This window comes from Bactrocera tryoni, unplaced genomic scaffold, assembly GCF_016617805.1.
Source record: "Bactrocera tryoni isolate S06 unplaced genomic scaffold, CSIRO_BtryS06_freeze2 scaffold_11, whole genome shotgun sequence".
Taxonomy (NCBI): Eukaryota; Metazoa; Arthropoda; class Insecta; order Diptera; family Tephritidae; genus Bactrocera; species Bactrocera tryoni.
The window spans coordinates 21,007,135-21,030,209 of NW_024395824.1; the positions used below are offsets into that span (position 1 = coordinate 21,007,135).

Sequence of the window (23,075 nt, forward strand, 5' to 3'; positions counted from 1 at the left end):
AATCGTGTTTAAAATCATAGCGGTCTAAGCTTTTTTTGGACATTAGAAGATTTTTGCATTTTGTTAATAAAATCCCACACCATTTCTGTATCGTTAGCTGATCTGAATTAGCGAAATTCATTGCCCTTCAAAGTTAGGTTTTGCGGCCATATTAAGTATACATATATCATCAGAAATTTCCACAAAACATTTAACAAAATATGTAAGGTTTTGGTAAAGCAAGAAAAAACAGACCTTTTTATAATAGCAGAAATATGTATATGTACAAACGGTTAAGCTAGGGTAGAGATAGGTGCAAATGTATATACAACACAATTACCATGTATCCACAATATTAGAACATTTAACCAATACATTATATTTAATTTTTTATACCTCATTATACCTGTTTAACGCTGAAGCTAGTTAATTCTAAATATTAACTTTAATTTCTGGTACGTTTTTATAATCCACCTCTCTTAAAATGTTCACCGAAATCTTTTCACTTTTACATTAACACTAGATATTTGACTACGGGAATTTTTGATCAGTAACAGACTGGCATTTTGCAGCATGCCGGTATTTGATGCAATTTGGTCTTCTTGTCGCCTGACTATAAGAAAATATTTAGAACTAAACGCAGAAATAGTCACAGGAGTAGATGCATTATGAGATATACCAATTTCATGCAATAAGAAAATAAAACCTGCCGAATAACATCTTAAGGATTTAACAGACCCAGACAAATGCACATACAAAAATTTTCGGTTTACTTTTGAATTACATATGGCGATTGTAAAATGAGGCGCTATTACAAATTTACCAGCTGAACTTGACTTTGATCCACACCTTGCTGTATACAATTTTAATTGAGGTGTTTTACCCTTCATGGCGGTGTTTTGTATATCAAATTGTAACCCATATATAGTTGCAGCAACTATTACATTGATAGAGATAATTAAGTCGTAGTATTTAAATACTAAATACTTAAGTTTTACAAAGCACTGCAGGTAAAGTTGTAACAGTTTAGTATTAATTTGAATATACTCGCTCTGTAGTTGTGCTGCCGTCCGTGATCTTTCTCCGAATTCACAATTGCTGGAAAATCTCGATAGAAACAATATACCTCCTATGGTTCTACTTCGTTTCAATAACCATCTGTATATATTGAAGACAAGCCAACTTGTTGCTGTACTAATGGTCGTCCAAAAAGACCAGGGTTTCATTGACGCTGCCCCGCTATTATAGGTCAACTCCTCATTTTTCACTACTTCATTTGGATGCTTGTCATAATGATCGTCTAAAAAAAAGGAGAAATATTGAAGATTAGTTATTTAATCGCTGTTAAAGTTCATAATGCTAAAACTACTACTGGTAGTGGCTGAATCCATTTATTTCATTTATAGATATAAGAATTAATTCCATGATCAGAAAAAATAATAGCTAAAATCGGAGTAAAATCAATTATAATAATAATAAAAAAAAAAGAAATGTGGTGTCGTGGGACACCAGGTAGGAACGAAGTTCCTTCGGATAATGTAGAATCGATACAATTTGCAAAAAAAAATTGTGCTTAATTTTATGTACGTTGTCCTGATTTTTCTCTCAAATTTCGCTGATTAGTTTTTATTTAAGTACAGATAAGTATTAAGAAAATTCTACTGTCGTCCTACTGCCGTCAGCAAACATAGTAAATATTCAAGTTAGCGGGAAAGACAACTGTCGGCCTGCAATCGTGTAGTAGTGCAGCTGTCAAAATAACAGTGTCCATAAAAACGTCTGTATTTTAATATTTGACAGATGTAGTTTGCAGTCTGTCGCGCTCTATGTGTTCCGCACTTCACTCAAAACTAATATGCATACACAATAATGTTACAGATTTTCATGCCTAATTATTTTGCAAAACCTAAAGGTTGGCTATAACTAGCGATCTTACAGTCTTTTTCTTACGGGTTATTTCCTCAAACCATTAACCAACCTGTGCCAAAAAATATGCAACAATGCAACTCCCCATAAACGTACTTAGTGCAAGCACAATTCTCAAGTGGTGAACGCAATGACTGCGACAGACTGCAGCAGCACGACAGTAAACAGAAAATGGCGTTGTGCATCTTACTACATGAACATTCGTAAGAAGGCAGCAACATAACAATGGCCGGCATGTACACAAGACAACACAGCTGTCCATTTTGCATGTGCACAATATCGTCGTGGCCATACTAATACCTTTCACTTCAATGAAATTTTAATATTTTGTTCAAAGTGAAATTTTTTATGCAAAAAATAAGTAAATAGGTCAATATTTTTGCTTTAAATTATCAATTGTTATTACAAATGATATAATATAGCTATAATAGAGCTATTTTATGCTTTTGTTTGTAAAATAACGTCAAGTTTGATAGAGCTGTGAATAATTTTACATTTTACATATTAGTGGCATCACCACTCTACCTCCTCTTTCTATCTTCCATTCTACTGTCAACTCTACTGTCGCCCTACTGCCGTTGGCAAATATAGGAAATATTCAAGTTAGCGGGAACGACAACTGTCGGCCTGCAATCGTGTAGTCGTGCAGCTGTCAAAATAACAGTGCCCATAAGAACGTCTGTATTTTAATATTTGACAGATATAGTTTGCAGTCTGTCGCGCTCTATGTGTTCCGCACTTCACTCAAAACTAATTTGCATACACAATAATGTTACAGATTTTCATGCCTAATTATTTGCAAAACCTAAACGTAGGCTATAATTAGCGATCTTACAGTCTTTTTCTTACGGGTTATTTCTTACGGTTTTGCCATCACTTTTTTCAGTTAGGTCCCGCAGCAAAATCCCTATCTTCTCCAAGCCTGCCGTAAGGAACTTCGTTCCAATTACAATATAAATAAGTGTTATGAAAATATGGAAATCAATGGACCAACATTTTTACTGTACTTCTTAGTGGCTCCAGAATTATTAAACTACTAACATATCTTGGCCCTGTAAGTACATACACTTCAAGTTTTCTTAAATTTTGCAAGGCTACCTTATTACAATCCAAGATAACTAACAACATAATGAACATAATACAAGCTAAACTATGTTTCTGTTAATATTATAGTACGCAATAGGTAAAAGAACAAAACAGACAAATTTTATATTTAGCACCCCTATTGAAAAAGGCAGATGGATTATAGTTGCAGGAAAACTTGCGTCGGATAAACGTTAACAACGACGAGTTTACATTTTTGGAAAGAATTGTTTAATGTATTCGCAAATATGCAGAAATCATAAAATGAACATAAAAAAATAAAAAAATTCTGATCATTAGAATTTAAAATAAATCAGATAAATACTTTTCACATTTTACGCTCTTGCAACTTGCAGGAATAACACCACATGATCGAAATCTAAGCAATTTTGTATATAAAATGATATATAATATTTAACTCATACACTAACCGACAAATTCGGCATAAGATTTGTTAGAAAAACGAAAAAAAATTATACGTAGTAGATAGGAGTTGGGGTAGTGTCGACCCGATTTTATCTATTAACTATTATCAAGCCACATACTTAAAAAAAATGTTAACTGGGTTTCATTAAGGTACCTCACATGCAATAACCGATCATATGGAGCAAAGTCAGCTGGATGTTCGAAAATCCTGGCATTAGTTATATAGGGCCTAGGTCAAGTTTTCGTCAAATTGTTTAAAACTGTAATTTGGCATACTTTAAATAAAATATTACTTAATAGTTAAATTAATTATCAAATTATATAATTATTAATTTTATCCCGTTATATTAATTGCTTCTTGATTTATGTACTTCAAATGGAATTTAAAATTGTGATACATGGGAAATATGCGTGGTTGTAGTTCACTTTACACAGTGATCTGGGAATATGAGAAAGAATTGTACGTACTAAATTTAGATGAAATTGGTTAGTCGGGTCTCGTGATATCTGATTTCACCAATAAGTGGGCGATGACAAGCCCATCGTCCAATTTTCACACCGGCTCACGTAAAGCTTTCTCATTTCGGAGTACAATTTTATGTCGTAATAACTTATTGATTAACAGCGCTTTTAGTCGTTTTTTTCTTACGATTTTATTCATTTTAACACTGTCGGTAATAGTTCTTATAAGATATGTGTTGGGCTAATTTGGTCTTTGAGCTTTAGTGGTTTAGAAGATATGTTCATTAAACTAATTAGAGCCCGCGGTGACGCCCACTTATTCAAAATATTTTGCCCACAGTTGCCTCTTGGTACTGAGACCTCCTGAGCAATACAGGTTTTTATCTTCATTTAATGCTCCTGAGCATTTATATATACAAAACCCTACATCAGTCACGCTTTGCTTAAGTTGATACGCACAACCCTTAGTTGAACAAAATTATTATACTCTGTAGAAACAGGTAGCGAGAGTATAAAAAGTTTAGATTACGCACTAAATTATCAATTAATAAAACTAGTTGCTTTTGTCCGATTGATGATGAATCTTCAACGGTTGTTAAGGGGCTATACCAGAGTGACGCATGAAAAATTAGGCGATTTTCGTGAATTTTTATAAGAGAAAGTACGCGATTGAATATTTCGAACTTCTTTGAACGTAATAAGGTATATTTTCAACTACATTTTAAGATTCTGTTTTACAAATGTTGAAAAATAACGGAGTTATGGGCTGTCTTCGGAGGTGCCAAAAAAAAAAAGTGCCCCAACTGCTGGCATGATTCCGGCCGAATGAGTTGCTGAAACAAAAAAATTTTAAAAGTTTATTAAACTCAAAGATATTTCCTATACAATGACCTACGATCTTTGAAAAATATCAATAATTAACAAAATGGCGTAACCTTGAAAAAAATCGTTTTGTAGGTAAAAAATTGTCGTTTTTTTAATGCCATATTGACAAATTTCAACCAATCAAAAAGATGTATTCAAAAATACTCAGTTTTAATTTGAAGTCGATCGGTCAATTTCTCCTTGAGTTATGATGCCAGCAATTTTGAAAAATGTCGTTTCGAGAAAAACGCGTTTAAAGATTCACTTATATATGTTTGCACCTCCGAGCGGTCGCTCTTTAGAACGCTGCCATCCAAAAACTATTCAAGATACGACCTTCCCGATTTCACAGGATATTTATGGAAATATAAGCTATCGAAAAAGCAAATAAAAATAATTTTTTTTTTTGAAAGTGTCACACTGGTATAGCCCCTTAATGATCACCACAAGGAACTTCGTTTGGAACGGTATCAACATACACAGCCATTACTTTTAAAATGAGATACTATGTTTTTGTTTTGTTAACTGCTGTCTGGTTAAGTCGAACCCTTATTTAGTTATGCTGGGAACTTCTCTTTACAAAACTTAATAGGGGTATTCTCTTGCTCTTGCAAAACCCTAGCACGGTGCAAGAATTGCATATATTTCCTCTTGGTGCACCGGCACAACAACAAATACACGCAGAAAATTATTTTCAATGGCTGTAAAATATGTCAGACCAAAACCCATGTATATTTGCGTGCAATGTCACGCAAAAATATAATTGCAACCCTATTTTAGCAGTCATTTTACATAAAGACATATTACGTCGTAAAATTTGAGGAAGATAAGTTTTAAATGGATTTTATAATTTCTATTTAAATTATAAAGATTTGTTACAGTTTTCTTTTTGTTAAAAATGTATGCAAAAGATGCGTCAATTCACAATAGCCATGCATAATAGTCATTAACAATAAATTGACCGAATCACCCGTTCATATATTAGTAGATTCTGCAAAGGGTGCTCTCGTACTCTTGTAGATTTCGGTATAGTATTTTTGCAATCTGCAATCTTGCAAGAGCAAGAGAATACCCCTAATAACTTAGTGGCAAAACAAACTTATTTTAAATTTTCATTTTCTCATGTTTGTGACTACGCTTGAGCGTGGACGTAAATATTTAAAGGTAATTTACTTAATAGTAAATTTAATACTACTTTAATAGAATACAGAAAACTGAAAACAAGTGTTCATACTTGTATTTGTCTTAATTTTATCTTAATACTCATCGAAAAAATCTGTAATTTTGGTTTGTTTACATATGTCAAAATGATGTTTCTCGCTTTGCCAAGTACTTTTTTTTTTGGGAAAAACCTTGCTATTGTGAATGAAAAAAGACGATGAACTGAGAATGCCTCTAGTTCAATATACAAGCTATGATAGCTTATGAGAAGCCAGCATAATTATGTTGGCTAAGTCTTCCCTTCAAAATAAGCTAATAGCTTAATTTGCTGGTCAAATAAAACACGCCTATTATCTCAAAGAACACAAAAAAATGTTTTTCGCGAAAAAATGTTTAATGTTCATTTTGAATAGAATGACCCATACGAAAATGGCGATTGTCGAGTCAATTGCCTAGGGTAGATAATCGATATCCTCGTATTGAAAATTTTGGTATACTGTTGCCGAACAACAGTATACTATAGAGGTGTACATACAAAATATTAAATGGAACATATAGAATGCAATATTGAAAAAATAAAAATTACATTACCTACACTACTAATAAAATTATAATTTATTTTCATTTAAAGTATGTATCAGCATAGTTTTCGTAACGGCAACTGAATATACTTATGTCAGATATCAGAATAAGCAATATATACATAGCATAACAACATAACTTAAAACTAAGATTTCGTGCAAATATCATGTGCAAAACAATAGTGAGCATCATATCCCAAATTTCATAGGCTTTTATGATGACAATATGTATAAGTACGTAAATTAGCAAGAAGAACGATGTTATTGTAATAAATTCTAACATTGTTATATTATATTGGATTAAAATTATTACTTACACATCCCATAGCGATTTTACCTTAATACCTTTTTAAAAAATAGTTAATTGAATCGAAATTAAACTGTTAATGTATTCTGTAATGTGCATTATTACATTGACGTATACAATGCGATTAACGCATAAGTTTCACTAAAATTTTGTTGTACATAATATTTAATTTGTAACACCATATTACTTTTATAGTATCCGACAAAATTGTAGCTAAAAGTTTTTCGCACGCAGTGAAGATTAAAATCAAGTGCGAATTACACAATAATCCAAATTAATTGAATGAATGCCGAAAACAAACAGAAAATATATTAGAACATTGCAGAATATGTACTAGGTAGTCTTAGCTCACTAATTCGTGTAATATGTTCCAATAAAAATATTTATAAAACATATGCATTTTTGAAAGTTCTTATCAGAATATTAAATGCGCATGCCAACAAATTTCATGGAATTCCTAAGTGCTTTGTCCGAGAAAATTGACTATTCGGGAAATACGCAGAGTTGTATCTCTTGAAAAGATTTATCCGCGCTTAACCGCTTCCCAAATAACAGTTTAGAAAAACAATATGCAACATGGGCGAGTGGGATGCAAATATCCAATAATTTTCTGAAAAAATATTGCAGTGCATTTTCAAACGAACACACATATCTTTCTGGAAATCTATTTTATGATCGGATGAGACAAAATATTGTATTTTTGGAATGAAAGGAAAACAGATGGAGCGGCGAAAAACTGGTACGGCCCTTGAAGCACGAAAGCTTTCTTCAACCGTAAAGCGTGGGAAGGGTGGAGGTTAATTGTGGTATATGGCAGCAAGTGAAGCTGGTGGCATAGAGTTTATCGACAATATAGTGAATCAATTTGATAATCTCAATATTATAAAAATCAAGTGCTGACAAATTAATGTTGCCAAAGGTTTTTGGTTCTTACAGGAGACTTTTTCTACCTAGTGTATATAAAGTGACACGTAACGTTTTGTCCAGCTGAACCGATTTTAGTAAAATTTAACACAATCTGTTCAGTTTGATCCAACTTAATAAAAAGTATACTTCGCAGGTTAATTATGCTAAAAGTTAACACATTCTTAAACTAGAAGATCCCGCTCACGCTTAAGTTATATTATATTATTTTTCAAGACGAATAAATACACGTTTCCAAGACACAATCAGAACCGTCAACGGTTACGATCAAAATGAGATGACGGATCGATTGTAAGGCGATATGTGATATAAAATAGCGTCTTGCTTTACCTATAATTTACGTACGATATAAAGTTTGTTTGGTGCATTTGGAGGAGAAGAGGGTGCGTCCCATTCATCGAATGCAATGAATCGACGGTGATTTTGCTAAAAAAAAAAAAAAAATAAAAATAAAATAAAAAAAAATAAAAAAAAAAAAAAATAAAAAAAAAAAAAAAAAAAAAAAATATAAAAAAATATATAAAAAATATAAAAAATTAAAAAAATAAAAAAATAAAAAAAGACATAAATAAAAACATTAATCAAATACACAATACAAATAAAAAATAAACAAATAAAAAATTGAAAATGAAAAAAAAATAATAATAAATAAAATAAAAAACGTTTTTTAGGAGCTTCCGGAGGTATAACTGAAAATACATTGCGAATTTTGACGTCTTTCCGTGCAATGGTTCACACGTTCTGCGAGTACATAATGAAAAATCGTTTACCGTTTCATTTTAATACAATATATAAGACACAAAAATATATTTCTAAACATGTCTTCAAAATTCAAAAATTAATTATACTACCTATAATTTCAAGTAAAATTCCAATTGATAAATTTATGATTTTTCCACTGACAAATATTTGTGTGAATCATTTTCAAAATTAAATCTCAGGTACAATCCCTTGGATTCTTACACCCAGAATAAAGTTTTCGCCTTTCTTCGTAAATAATATTTTCACTGCATTTGAATAACTTATTATAATGGTATTTAATGTACATACATATATTATTATTACAGTAGCTGGACATACTAATTCCATAATAGTAGTAGAGTTAGTGAATTTAGGCCCGAAAATGTATACCTAACAATTAAGATTGCGGTAAAATCGAGAGTAGCCAAACATTTTATACTATCGAAATTTTCTATGGTCGAAGCTAGGAAAATACTTTCCGGTATTGGCACAATTCTACATTAAACAAATGAGGCTCGTTTTCACACATTTTAAACACAAGGACAAAGTTATTGAAGACAGATACAGTCAAGAGGAAGTTCGAAAATCTACTTATTAGGAGAATGGGCACTAAGATAATTAATCCGATATTATCTTTTATGGCAGATGACATATTATTTACAAAAGAGATGATCTTTGACTTTCATTAAGTAACCTCATATATTAAACATATTTTCGGTAAAAACCCAGCCATTGGGACAGAGATTCATATATTTGATTTCTTTGGACTTGAAAAGTTATAGTCCATATTTCCATTTTCACACTGTAGCATAAGACTGGAAATCAACAACTATCTTATAGCCCTGACAGACGACAGCGCTAATATGCATTAGCGGTCTTAATTTACATTTACTTGCTTTTAGCTGAATTTACTAAATTTGAGTAGGCAACACTGCCCAAAAATGGCTAGTTTCTGCTATTGTTTGCCTGATGTCGCTTGAAATCTGCCGCCTTGTTTGTGTTTACAGCTTCAGAGGTAAACAGTTTTTATATTGCTAATTAAATTATGTGCAAGTATATTAACAAAAACAATTTTTAATATTTTTATATGGCAGCAAATAAACAACGCACAGTTTGCTATCCATTTTTCAAATATTCTTACCTATTTCGCACACTTTTATTTAACTTTTTTTTTAATAAATGAACAAATTTCACTATCAGCTGTCTAAATGCACGCGCCTGCCGTCTGTCACCATAAAATTTCAATGCGCATTAGTGTTGCTTGAGGCGCATTAATTTTACTCGTCTGCCAGGGTTATTACGCTACGACTAGATTTAGTCAGGTCATATTGGTCCTGTAGTTCCCGAGATATAGGATTGCATCCAAAGTTAAGCAGTACCCATTCTTCAATTTTGATTTCGGCTCCTAGCAAGCCGTTCCGTACCGTGACGTATTACATGATGGTATGTACAATTTCATAGAGCTATCGAAGTTCTGGATCCCTTTTACGAGTTTCAACACAACTATATTCTGGTTGAAATGTTTTAAACCTTGAATCTACAACTGAAGATTCCAAGCGAATCCAGGTCCTTTTCCACATGGTCCTTCTAACGGAGTGGAGGTCTTCCTCTTCCTTTGCTTCCCCCGGCGGGTACTGCGTCGAATACTTTCAGAGCTAGAGAGTTTTCGTCCATTCGGACGGCATGACCTAGCCAGCGTAGCCGCTGTCTTTTAATTCGCTGAACTATATCAATGTCGTAAATCTCATACAGCTCATCGTTCCATCGAATGCAATATTCGTCGTATCAAATGCGCAAACCGTAAATCTTTCGCAGAACTTTTCTCTCGAAAACTCTCAACGTCGACTCATCAGTTGATGTCATCGTCCAAGCCTCTGCACCATGAAGCAGGACGGGAATTATGAGCGACTTATAGAGTTTGGTTTTTGTTCGTCGAGAGAGGACTTTACTTCTCAATTTCCTACTTAGTCCGAAGTAGCAGCTATTGGCAAGAGATATTCTGCATTGGATTTCGATGCTGACGTTGTTGTGGTGTTGATGCTGGTTCCAAGATAGACGAAATTATCTACGACTTCGAAGATATGACTGTCAACAGTGACGTGGGAGCATAGTCCCGAGTGCGACGACTGTTTGTTTGATGACAGGAGATATTTCGTCTTGCCCTCGTTCACCACCAGACCCATTTGCTTCGCCGCCTTATCCATTCTGGAGAAAGCAGAACTAACGGCATCATCATCAGCTTACGCCAGCAGTTTTACACTCTTGAAGAGGATGGTACCTTCTGTTTCGTTCTGCAGCTCGAAATAATACTGTGCCCAAAAAAAAAGGTGACATTGTATTTATTTTGAAAATTCTTTATTTATTCTTCCAAATCAATTTCATCCCCTTCAAAGTAATCCCCTCCCGGTGCAATGTACTTATGCCAACGGATTTTCCAATCTTCGAAACACTGCTTGTAGTCACTTTCCGGGATGGCATTCAGTTCCGTCTTCGCTGCGGCTTGAATCTCCTCTATCGTATAAAAACGGTGTCCCCGGAGCGGTCTTTTGAGCTTGGTGAGCAGCCAGAAGTTGCACGGCGCCAGATCAAGTGAATACGATGGTTGCGGAACGATATGGGTTAACTTTTGGCAAAATGATCACGAATTACGAGGGCAGTATGGGATGGTGCATTATCGTGGTGTAAAAACCAAGAATTGTCTTTCCACAATTCCGGCCTTTTTAGGCGGATAGCGTTACGCAAACGATGCATAACGTTGAAATAATATTTCTTGGTGACTGTTTGACCGGTTGGAAAGAGTTCATAATGCAAAACACCACGATAATCGAAGAAAACAGTCAACACAACCTTGATTTTTGAGCGACTTTGGCGCGATTTTTTTGGTCTCGGCTCTCTTTTGGCACGATATTCGCTCGATTGATCGGTTGTTTCGGGTTCGTAAGCATAGATCCAAGTCTCATCTCCAGTTATAATGCGTTTCATGACAACCTGGTAGTCGGAGAGCAGCGTTTCACACACTTCAACGTGACGCCTTTTTTCCAAAAAATTCAATGTTTTCGGTACCAGTCGAGATTTCATGCGCTTATGGCCCAAAACATCCTTCAAAATGGTATTGGCTGAGCCTTTCGATATGCCAACTTCATCAGCAAAGTCTCTAATTGTTAATCGACGGTTTTTCAACACCAAATCTTTGATTTGTTCAACGTGAGCTTCGTCGGTTGAGGTTGATGGTCGCCCTGGCGCTCTTCGTTTTCGACACGTTCACGGCCGGCGTGGAACTCACTATACCACTTGTAAACATTTTTTTAGACATAGCCTCATCACCAAAGGCTTTCTGCACCATCCTCAACGTATCTGCAGCAGAAAATTGATTCCGTAAAGAAAATTTAATGCAAATTCTTTGCTCAACAAATTTCGACATCGTAAAAAACGAAAAACTCACTTTTAGCAGCTCACAAAACGACACGTATTTCAAACACTAATGAATATTTTGACATGAAATTTGACATAAATGTGACTGACAGTACTACCAACCTAAAAACAAATAATTCTCCAAATCCTTCGACGCGCGCAGTTTAAATTCATATGTCACCTTATTTTGTGGGCACAGTATATAGCTCGGCCGGCTATTCATCGGCCCCGCAGCTATTCGAATTTATGGTCGGGCAATGGAACGTCTGATTCATCGTCATTGATTGGGGAATCGGGTTTGCCTTCTCCTGGCATTATGCTCCTTCATAATTTTAGTATGCTCTGGGTATCGGTTACTAGATCATCTCTGGTATGTATCTCAAGAGTATGTTCCGCTCTAGAAACCTTCTGTTAGTCGCCGCATTTTTTCGTAGAATTTTCGAGCACTTCATCTGCCGGCCTGCTTGTGAAGCTCGTCATACTCACGCATTTTGGCCTTTCATTTTTTCTGTCTGCAAATGCGTCTAGCTTCCCTCTTCAACTTTTGGTATCTATCCCATCCCGCACGTGTTGTGGTCGATCGTAACGTTGCGAAGTTGGCAGTCTGTTTTCTCTCCGATGCGACACGGCAGCACAAGAAGGTAAAAAAAATTGTTGAGCTCGTAAAATTAAATCCCGAAGCTAGACAAGACAAGCTACAATTTAAAAACATTAGAATAAAATGAAGGGATCACGGGTAGAATTTCAGATACAAAGATTGGAATACAATCTACTACTTTTTTAATCATTGGCACACAGCACACAATTAAACTTTTGTAACAAACATAGTAGATACGTAGGTTGCTATATATATTTCTGGCCTAATAATGTGAATAAGGCCTAATAATGGGAATAGTTGTCGATTGCTGTGTTGTTTCGGGCTCATACGCATTAATCCATGATTCGTCACCTGTAACGATCTTATAAACGTCTTTTGAAGCACCGCGATCGTAGTTTTTCAGCATTTCTTTACACCAATCCACACGAGCCTTTTTTTGAGCGATTGGCAAATTGTGCGGGATCCAACGAGAACAAACCTTTTTTATGGCCAGGTGTTCATGCAATATCGAATGTATGCTGGTGGGAGAAATGCATAGGCATGCCTCTATCTGAAGGTATGTCACATGACGGTCTTGCATTATCAGTTCACGTACGGCATCGATGTTTTCTGGCACAACGGCTGTTTTTGGACGACCTTCACGGAATTCGTCTTTGAGCGAGCGTCGGCCACGATTGAATTCGTTGTACCAGTTTTTCACAGTGCTATAGGATGGTGCTTCATAGCCATACAAAGATTTTAGTTCATCGATGCACTCTTGTCGTGATAATCCACGTCGAAAGTTGTGAAAAATGATCGCACGAAAATGTTCACGAGTTAATTCCATTTTTGGTCGAGATGAATTTTTTAATTCCCTGTAAATAAAACAATTCACGATTAAATGACAAAACGTTCTGAGTGATGTTATGCTAAAAAATGTCAAACTTTCCAATGGAAATGTCAGATTGCACCTAGCAACACTTAGTGTTGCCCTAGGCCAAAATATATATAGCAGCCCTCGTATAATACATCGGTATCTGCCATAAACATTTTTAAAAGCCATTTAGTTGCTAATAAAACTTTGGCTTATAGCCCTGACAGACGACAGCGCTAATATGCATTAGCGGGCTTAAGTTACATTTATTTGCGCATTTGACCCATGTGAATGCAAGTTTGTAATGCAAAAGAATTTCGTGCATTTGGTTGTATTTAGTAGGCAACATTGGTTAAAAATTACAGATTTTTGCTATTGTTTGACAGATGTCGGTTGAAATCTGCCGCCCTGTTTGTGTTTACAGCTTCAGAGGTAAACAGTTTTTATATTGCTAATTAAATTATGTGCAAGTATATTAACAAAAACACATTTTAATATTTTTAGATGGCGGAAAATAAACAACGCACAGTTTGCTATCAATTTTTCCAATATTCTTAACTTTTTCGAACACTATTGTTTCACTTTTTTTTAAATAAATGAACAAATTCCACTATCAGCTGTCTAAATGCACAAGTCTGCCGTCTGTCACCATAAAATGGCAATGCGCATTAGCGTTGCTTACGGCGCATTAATTTTGCTCGTCTGTCAGGGCTATTAGAACGTTCGAATTGATTTAAGTGAACACGAAGGATTTTTCTTATGTGTATATCAGTTTTTGGCCTCGACATTTTTGTCATCGTAATATAAATGAAAACTAATTTCTATAGTAATGAATCACTTTTTTGTGAGCAAAAACTAAATTTAATTGTTTTGATATTTGTTAAAAAATTTTCATCTGTTTATTTATCTGTCAAATCTTCACTTCGACTTAAACTTCGACTGAGAATAGTTCAAAGTCGTAATATTAAAATTTATCTGAAATTGAACTGGTTCACCGAAACAGGGATATCAGTAAATTTCAACGTAACCATTACATGGGGAGTTAGCGTGAAATGATAATCTCACCCATTTTGTTAACGTATGAAGCTAGAAAATCTTCCTGTCACTGAGTCCTGCTAATATAGCTTTGGTGGTTTTTCAGATATGTACATTAAACATATTGAAGTTTGGAGGCACGCCCACTTTTGAAAGTTTTAAATGAGCGAAGCCCATTTATACATAGCTTACTTGTAACAAATTACGGTTTCGTATGTTATTATATGGCAAGAAATCTATTTGGTATGTCGAGGTCGATTCTGCATAAGTAGGAGTTTTTATGTGTTAATAGCTCCACTGCAAATGCTGGTGAGTGTGTATCTGAAGTGAGTTGTGTCATCAATCGTCGACGTAATCACAGAAAAACATCTTGTTTTTGTTGCTGTTATTGTTGAAGCAGCAGTGTTTTGCCGAATTGTCAGTCCATGACTGGATAAAAAACAATCCGGCTCCATTCAGGTTACGTAGATTAAACTGTCGTGGTTTCCTTTTGAGCACATACCATCGATTCCATTGTCGTCAATATTGAAATTACTTCTAATTGTTGAGAATATTTCAAAATGTTGAAATGAAACAGTAACGGTATGAGAACATCACCTTGCGGAAGCCCCGGTTCAATTTTCCTAAATTTTAAGTTTTGTCCTCGAAACAGTACGGATGAATACTGACCGATCAGGTAGCTCAATGTCCACCCCTTCTACCCTGAATTGAGCGGCGATTGTTCAATGCCCTCAGCTAACTCTGTGTGGTTGACTGTGTCAAAACCAATGCTACGCGGATCGTCCTATCACAGGTTTTTGATTTCGGCTATGAACTATCTAGGCGCTTATGACGCTAAGTGTCAAGGTGGTGCAGTGCACTTTACGGAAGTCATGCTGATGGTTTGCTAGAATCAGATGGTGAGTGAAGGTCGGGAGTAGCAAGGCCTCAAGTGAACTCACTACCGGAGAGAGGAGAGTTATCGGACGTATGTTGACGGGTTTCCCCAAGTTTTAATAGGGAGACCACTTTCCCGACCTTTTACACATCGGTTATTTGAAAAACGGCCAGTGACATGCATAAGCATGTTTATTCCATCTGTGCCAATAGATTTGGAAGGTTTATTATTGTTGATGGCACTCCAAACCTACTCATCGGTGAAAGTGCCGCGGAGTTTTCTGGTACTTTGCGCACACATCGTTGACCTTGCCTGTTTGAACTGCCGAGAAAGCATACCAATCGAATTCAATTCCAATATCAATTCTCCTCGGATTTAACAAGGCGCTGACAGTATTCCCCGAAGCTTACTCACACCGTTGGAGAAGTGAAGAAGACTTCAGGCGTTCTACCCATTGTGTTCGCTTATGCTGATTTACAATTTATCGAATCTCCAAATTGAGATCCTTTATTGTAGGTACACAAGGATCGTCTTGGCGTAAAGTGATGTGCTCGTATGCTAAAAAAACTGCTTCGGCTGAGAAATTGGAGCGAGTTCCGCAATTCTTCCAGCCGAGATTGAGCGTCGGTGGCAGCTGCGATCACCTTGTGGCATTGACGTTCGCCAACGATAGGGTACGTCCATAGGATTGGGTAGTTCGATGAAAGTGTTGTCGACAAATTCTGTGAAGCCGACCCAGTTAACTTTGCTAAAGAACAAAACTTTATTACAGTTAACGTAGGTGCGGTTGTCCACAGAAATAAGGTCGAGGGTTTCCCAATCGAGAAAATTATGGGCAGATGATCTGATGTGAGGGTTGGTCGCCAGGTTATGCTATTTATCAGACCACCACCATGGATGGTAACATCAGGAGAGCTATTACAAGTGTACATAATGCAGGTGGCAGATCCATCCATAGTACCAACGGTTTTCACCACGAAATAACACACCAATGTTCAAGTGATATCCTGTTCGGCAACATGTAACAGGTGGATTAAGGGATCGTCCCAGCGCGAAATTTTCGAAAAATATATTTTTTTGTTGTCTTATCGGATAGTATACACTGTAATAAACATCCACCAATCTTTAAACGCGTTGTTCTTAGAATGGTGTTTTTCAAAACGGTTTCCACTCCCAAAATAAGAGTTTTGAAGATATGTAGTTCCAATTTTGAGAGAACATTTTTAACGCCATTCGCTATCGCACTATGGAAGCTTTTATTTTATTTTTGAAATCTTCCTATTATTTTTACGAAAAACTATCGAAAAAAATGGCCAAATTCTATACTTTTTGTTCAAACCGCTGCAATTTTGTCAAATTTCAAATAAGATTCTACAGCGCAATAGCGACTTTTTGAAATTTTTAAGGACCTGTCATTTCAACAATTTATTTAACTATTTTACACCCAATTAATAAGCAAAAAGAAATCATTTTGTATTCGTCATGAATGTAGATATTTATTTATAAAATAGACGGACTGAACGGTTGAAGTTATCTACAACATTTAAGAAAATCGTGAAAATCAGTGATTTTTCAGAGGGCCACACTGAGACGGTCCCTTAAATATTTTGAATACATCGCCGTACTGGATAGCTATGCCTTGGTTTCTTGAACACGCGAACCGAGTTTCATCAAGACCTTAATATTTACATAAATTATCGGCTGCACAGACGGAAATCAGCAGTTTTGAGTCTTACCAAAAATTATTATACTCTCCGGCGCAACATGCAGGGTTGCAAATTTTGTGTAAGGTACGTGATAAAAATACATAATAAATTGCAGTGCTTGTCAAATAAAAACGTTTTTTATACAAGATAGAACTTTTATCGTTTAGTTTGTTTAAAGGCCGGATATAGACGGATTTGACTAATGAGCAGCTTCTTGGAGAATTTCAAAGGGACCACTTCGCGTACATTCAGACAAATGGCCAGGCGGACATGGCTAAACTCCCTCAGCACGTAACGCTGATCGTACACAAACATATACATTTTATAGGGCCTACGACGTTCCCTTTTAGAGAAATACTTCCGAACTGTAGCATAATGATAAAAAAATAAACTTATTTGTTTAAAACTAGTTGCCCGTATATGACATTTTTTCCTATACATAAAATATTTGTAAATGCTTTTTTTCGGGCGAGCGTAACAAGAACACTCTATATAAGAAGAATTATTGAATGTATAAGAAGACTCACATTAAAATTACTGTGTATTACGCAGCTATTGTTTTAACCTGCACAATAGCTTTTTCGAGTATGAATATCTGGTACATATAATTTACTCAGCAAAATCATTAATGTATGCATTGCATTGCATGTATGGTATGAATGTATGTAAGTGCGGGAATTGTAAGGGTTTTGAAGGGTTTGATTGTTATTTGTGGTATAAATTTGTAGTTTTTTACTTACTTTTATTAATTGTTTTATTGTTAATCGATCTATGGGACGGTGAATAATAATTATTACTGTTTGGTTCATTTATATTATGATCGTTTCTTGTTGTTGCTGTTAGATTATTATTTTTAGAATGTATGGGACCGCTTCTACCCCATTCTGGCCAGTTAATTGTACTTTGTACAATATTGCTATGGTTTGTGTTAATAAATGGTGGCAAAAACTGTGCATCACCGAAATTTATATTCATGAACGTACCACCATTATCATCATCACCACCACCACCACCACCATCAACACTAACACCTACACCATTTGGTCCGGTATCCTTACCATTATTATTGTTCTTATGCGTTGCATGATGTTGCTGGGACGCGACGTTGTTAATGCGTATACCAGTCTGTCCAGAGTGACCAGGATATTGACCGATACCAATACCTACACCACTCGAGATCATGTTTATGCCTCCTTGACCTCCTGGTGATAGCATAATACCACCGCCGCCGTGGCCACCAAGGCCAATACCACCAAGTCCACCAACATTATTCCCCATGACGTTAATGCCGCCAGCTTGTATTGGTATACGATTGAACTGATCAATATTAGTATTGATTGATGTACCACTACCGCCATTCATCGGTTTCATTTGCATACCACTATTGCTTACGCCAACGGCGCTGTTGACGCCAATATGAACACCGCCGATTGGTATTAAACCTGTATTTACCCCATTGATTCCAATTGTGTTTATATTACTCATATGTTGATGTTGATTTATATTGGTCTGAGTACTGGCAACATCCATATTGGCAGCATTATCAATACCTGTTGTAAGGCCATTGCCGTCAGCCGTGTTTATACCAATAATAGTACCGCCAGCGCTGGTGCTACCAGTAGAAGATGAACTGCTGGAGCTACCAGTGTTTATTAACGTTTTGTTTTTATCTTCAGGCGCACAACACACTTTGAAAACCACTTTCATATTATTTGTGGAGCACCGCCCACCTATTCGTCGATAGAGATCGTCTTTCGATGAAGTTGCTATAATGACATAATCCAAGTTTGAGAATGTATAAGAAAATGGATGGACCACAAATTATACTCACAAATGAAATAATAATCATTTCCAGGAAGGAACTCCAAACCACCTGGCTGTGGTGTAAATGGCCGGAATGTTATTGTAAAGAACATTAATTTTTGCGGTTTATCACAAATGGCTATAACGCGCGGAGTTGCATTTGTTATCCGACATGTCTCGTACTCCACTTTTGATACATTATATATTATATATTTTTCCGTTTCATTTTCGAAGGTGCCTGGTTCATATACGGGACATATAATATGCACTTGATCGAACTCGAATGCTAAGTTTCCTTTGTTTACATCAATTATATGGTCTGTATTATCTATACGAAATCTGAAATGAGAAATTATAGTCGTACATTATAAAATAAGAATTGAAGAATATTTCATAAACGTGTAGTAATGGTGATCAATCATATACAATGGCATTGTTAACCGACTAAACTATTCAAACATATTACCTAGAACGTACAACCAATTTTTATACAAAACTAACAGCCCGCCCCGGCGTCAAAAGGGGTATTAAAAAATCATTTCAAAAGTTATAGTTTTGTATATACTATCCCACACATACTTTCTCGTTTTTGCGTTGAGTCATTAAAATCTAGTTAAATGAAGGAAATTCGAATGAAAGTATATTTTTTTGTATTTTTGTTACTTTTTTTAATTTTTGTTGAAACGTCTTTACTATATATTTTACTTTCTCTGCTCCTGAAAAATAATTTATTGAGTCAAAGCTTCTCTGTAAACGACATTTGATGTTAATTTATTTTGTGTCAATAATATAAACTGATTTTCACCATCTCCGACCTGCGATAGATCAACATATATGTAGTTGGCCATGAGTAAATCATTCTCGAAAGTTTGGAATTGGGTCTTGTTTGTAGTTAGAGCGAAAGATGTTTTCTCTGGAAATTTAAGCCGTTTAAATGGGATTGACAGATTACTTGGGATCATTGGAATCCTCGGTATATGAGCTAGTTGACCAGGTGATGGGCCGGTGATAACGGTTGCTTCAATTAAATTGTCAGTTCCTTAATAAGCAGCCTCGTCCCGTTGCACATGCTTGGATGACTTAAATGCCTCAAAAGCATAATTGGAAGTCAATTTTTTAAAGCGAATTCATGTGATGGCAGACCAGAAGGGTTTAATGAATTTAAAAACTACTGGGGATAATGGACTGCATTTTCGATATTAGTCACGGTGTCTATCGATTTGTATTTTTTTATATTTTAGGGAACTTTTTGAATAATTAAATTGTTTATTTTGTTCCATATAAATCAACTAAAAGAAGAAATTTAAAATTTTACATTTTACATACAAATATCCTGCTTCTCAAGTATATCATTAATCATGATATCAACTTAAATAAAACCCAGAGAGTAGTTCAGAACAGTAGTAAGAAAACACAAACTTGATCGTTATTATTACATTGTTCTGCGCAAGGCTTCGAGAATATTTGTGAGCTATAATGCACTCATCTCAAATTATGATTAACCTTTTTCTTTTTCAGAAACAACTGATCACTATACATACATATGTGAACAAATATTACTGTACCCTGCCAGTAGCTGTGCGATGTTATTATTAGGTATTTTTTTTTTTTAAGAAAAAATACTCAACTGAATCTTACATGAATATTGAACACATGCTTATGATTTCGAAGGATGGTCATGTTATTAATATTATTTTTTTTTAAGAACAAAATACTGAAATGAATCTTACATGAATATTGAACATATGCTTATTGATTTGGGAGGATGGAGTCATGCTTTTTTTACGAACGGGAATTAAAAAAAGTCATTCGGTGCCAAGTCAGGACTAAGCGGAAGATGAGTCATGAAATTGATGTTTTAAATGCTCAAAAATACATTTCTTTCAGTCAGAAAGTGAGAGTGAGGGAAGTTCTCTGATTACCATTCACTTGGGAGTGGCCAGAAGCGATTCTTTTACATATGACTCAAGCAGCTCACGATTTCCGGTCCTAGACCAAGTATCCTGTGGGTAGCCTAAGAACATCTGTTTGAAGGCGAGCTAAAGTGAGAAGGCAAAACATCCCCTCCAGAGGATTGTACGCAGGGTTTGGGACCCGCCACGTAAAAAACGCCCCCCAATGCAAAGATACCAACTACCTCGGATGAGAGACCCACCTTTTGAAAGACCCCATAGGCGAGTAGATCCTTGTGGCATTTAGTACAGTGGTCATATAAAGGAGCGCAAATCTGGTGTGGGATTCGTGGTGGAAGAGAGACTTCCTCGCCGAGTATTGTCATTCACCCGGTGAATGAACGTCTAGCCACAATCCGCATCAAAGCGAAGTTCTTCAACATATCGCTGATTTGAGCCCCTCACCGACGGAAGAGAAGAACGATGTGACCAAAAATGCCTTCTATGAGCGCACCCATAAGAGCTGCCACCGCCCCGATGTCAAAATCGTGCTTGGCGACTTTAACGCCAGGGTGGGCAAGGAAGGTATCTTTGGCACAACAGTCGGTAAATTCAGCTTCCACGAGGAAGCCTCTCCAAATGGGTTGAGGCAGATCGACTTCGAAGGGGTCAGAATTATGGTTATCTGTAGTACTAGATTCCAGCATAGAAAAATTTACCAAACAGCCTGGCTATCTCCAGATGGTTCGGATATTTGTATATATAAAATGTTATTTTGTTTACTTGGACAATGTCAATATCAATTACTATCTCATTTGCGGACGCCACATACAAATTCACAACCCACAAACTAAGTGCGAATATAGCGGTATCTACATATACTATACCGGTACTTTTTTGTTTAACATTTTTTCCATAAGGACCAAATTCAGTTATGCTAAAATTTTTAATCACTTTAGAATAGGAAATATTAAAAAGCTGTGTGGATAAGCTTAAGCGTCAGCTTGATGACCAGTGCTCGAAGCTCACTATATTCCTATATAAAAAAGAATAGCAAGTAAGGATGATACAAGTGTATTTTGGAAATTTGTCAAACACAAAGAAAAAGCAATAGTGATATTCCGTCTACTATGGCCTGGGAAAATGGGACGGCAGACTCAGGCAACGAGATTAGTAATATGTTTGCATTATTTTTCAAGAACGTGTACAATCAAGAGTCCTCTCTCGACGAACAAAAGCCAAACTCTATAAGTCGCTCATAATTCCCGTCCTGCTATATGGTGCAGAGGCTTGGACGATGTCAACAACTGATGAGTCGACGTTGCGAGTTTTCGAGAGAAAAGTTCTGCGAAAGATTTATGGTCCTTTGCGCGTTGGCCACGGCGAATATCGCATCTCGATGGAACGATGAGCTGTACGTGAGATATACGACGACATTGGACATAGTTCAGCGAATTAAAAGACAGCGTAGGTTACGCTGGCTAGGTCATGTTGTCCGAATGGACGAAAACACTCCAGCTCTGAAAGTATTCGACGCTGTACCCGCCGGGGGAAGCAGAGGAAGAGGAAGACCTCCACTCCGTTGGAAGGACCAAGTGGAGAAGGACCTGGCTACGCTTGGAATATCCAATCGCCGCCACGTAGCGAAATATACACACATAGCAATGGACAATATACACACATATTCAGTTTTCCGCTCCACAATGGTATATTCCCAACTGTTTGGAAATCTTCCTACGTCGATCGTATTCACAATGTCTACCATTATACCACTATACCACCAACCATAGGTGACTTAAAGTTTTTTATACATAGACGTGAATGGCCCGATTAACGAGCCTGACATCAATTGTTGTGTCTAATTCACGCCTGTGGGTCTCTCGTTGAGGCGCAATCGTGTACTAGAAACTACAAAGAACGGCCCTTACCACCACATTTTGAAAAACTGGTCCACTCTCTACACAAAGAAGTGGACTTCTAATAGCCGAAGCCAAAAACGTAAACTCGTGGCCCGTGTCAGCTGATTCGACCTATCTTATGGGAGCGCAATGTGAGTGATCAGCGAAAAACGCTACTCCCTTCCTTTTTACCGTAGGATGCAGTAGGAATCCATTTGAATTTTTGCCGTAGAAATATGTCAGCTGATTGCTCTCTCACAACGTAGGGTTGCCAATCTCGATATACTGTAGTAATTATAAACATTGTCTTCAATATGTTTGAAATTTTCTTAAACTAACTCAAAATCAGAGTCGAATGCTATTATTTATAAATATTAAACAATTTTTAATAGTTTGTTTTCAGTTTTGATATTTTATTTTATGAAAAATTGTAATTGAAAAGTTAGATGTGTACAAAACTATATATGAGTAATGGCAACGTTGTTCAAATGAAAACAAAACAAGATGGCTGATTTCTACGTGCTCAACTTTTGACACATTTTGCTGGC

The 23,075-nt window shown here is 36.0% G+C and overlaps 1 protein-coding gene across 1 annotated transcript; it reads right to left on the reverse strand.

The window, feature by feature from the left end:
* Positions 1 to 251: 251 nt before the first annotated feature.
* On the reverse strand, positions 252 to 19,171 carry LOC120779857. Its single transcript, XM_040112213.1, has 4 exons — positions 19,137 to 19,171; positions 18,766 to 19,076; positions 17,993 to 18,700; positions 252 to 1,279 (listed from the first exon to the last, which is right to left on the reverse strand). Exons 1-4 carry the CDS (start codon positions 19,169 to 19,171, stop codon positions 468 to 470), a joined length of 1,866 nt encoding a protein of 621 aa, XP_039968147.1. The 3' UTR covers positions 252 to 467.
* Between the last annotated feature and the right edge of the window lie 3,904 nt (positions 19,172 to 23,075).

What these genes read in the sequence shown, in the direction of transcription:
- LOC120779857 (XM_040112213.1), bottom strand. Translation starts at nt 19,171, where the DNA reads ATGCCATTGTATATGATTGATCACCATTACTACAC. An exon ending in ATTGATCACCATTACTACAC is followed by an intron (nt 19,077 to 19,136) that starts GTTTATGAAATA and finishes TTCTCATTTCAG; the next exon opens with ATTTCGTATAGATAATACAG. An exon ending in AAATGATTATTATTTCATTT is followed by an intron (nt 18,701 to 18,765) that starts GTGAGTATAATT and finishes ATGTCATTATAG; the next exon opens with CAACTTCATCGAAAGACGAT.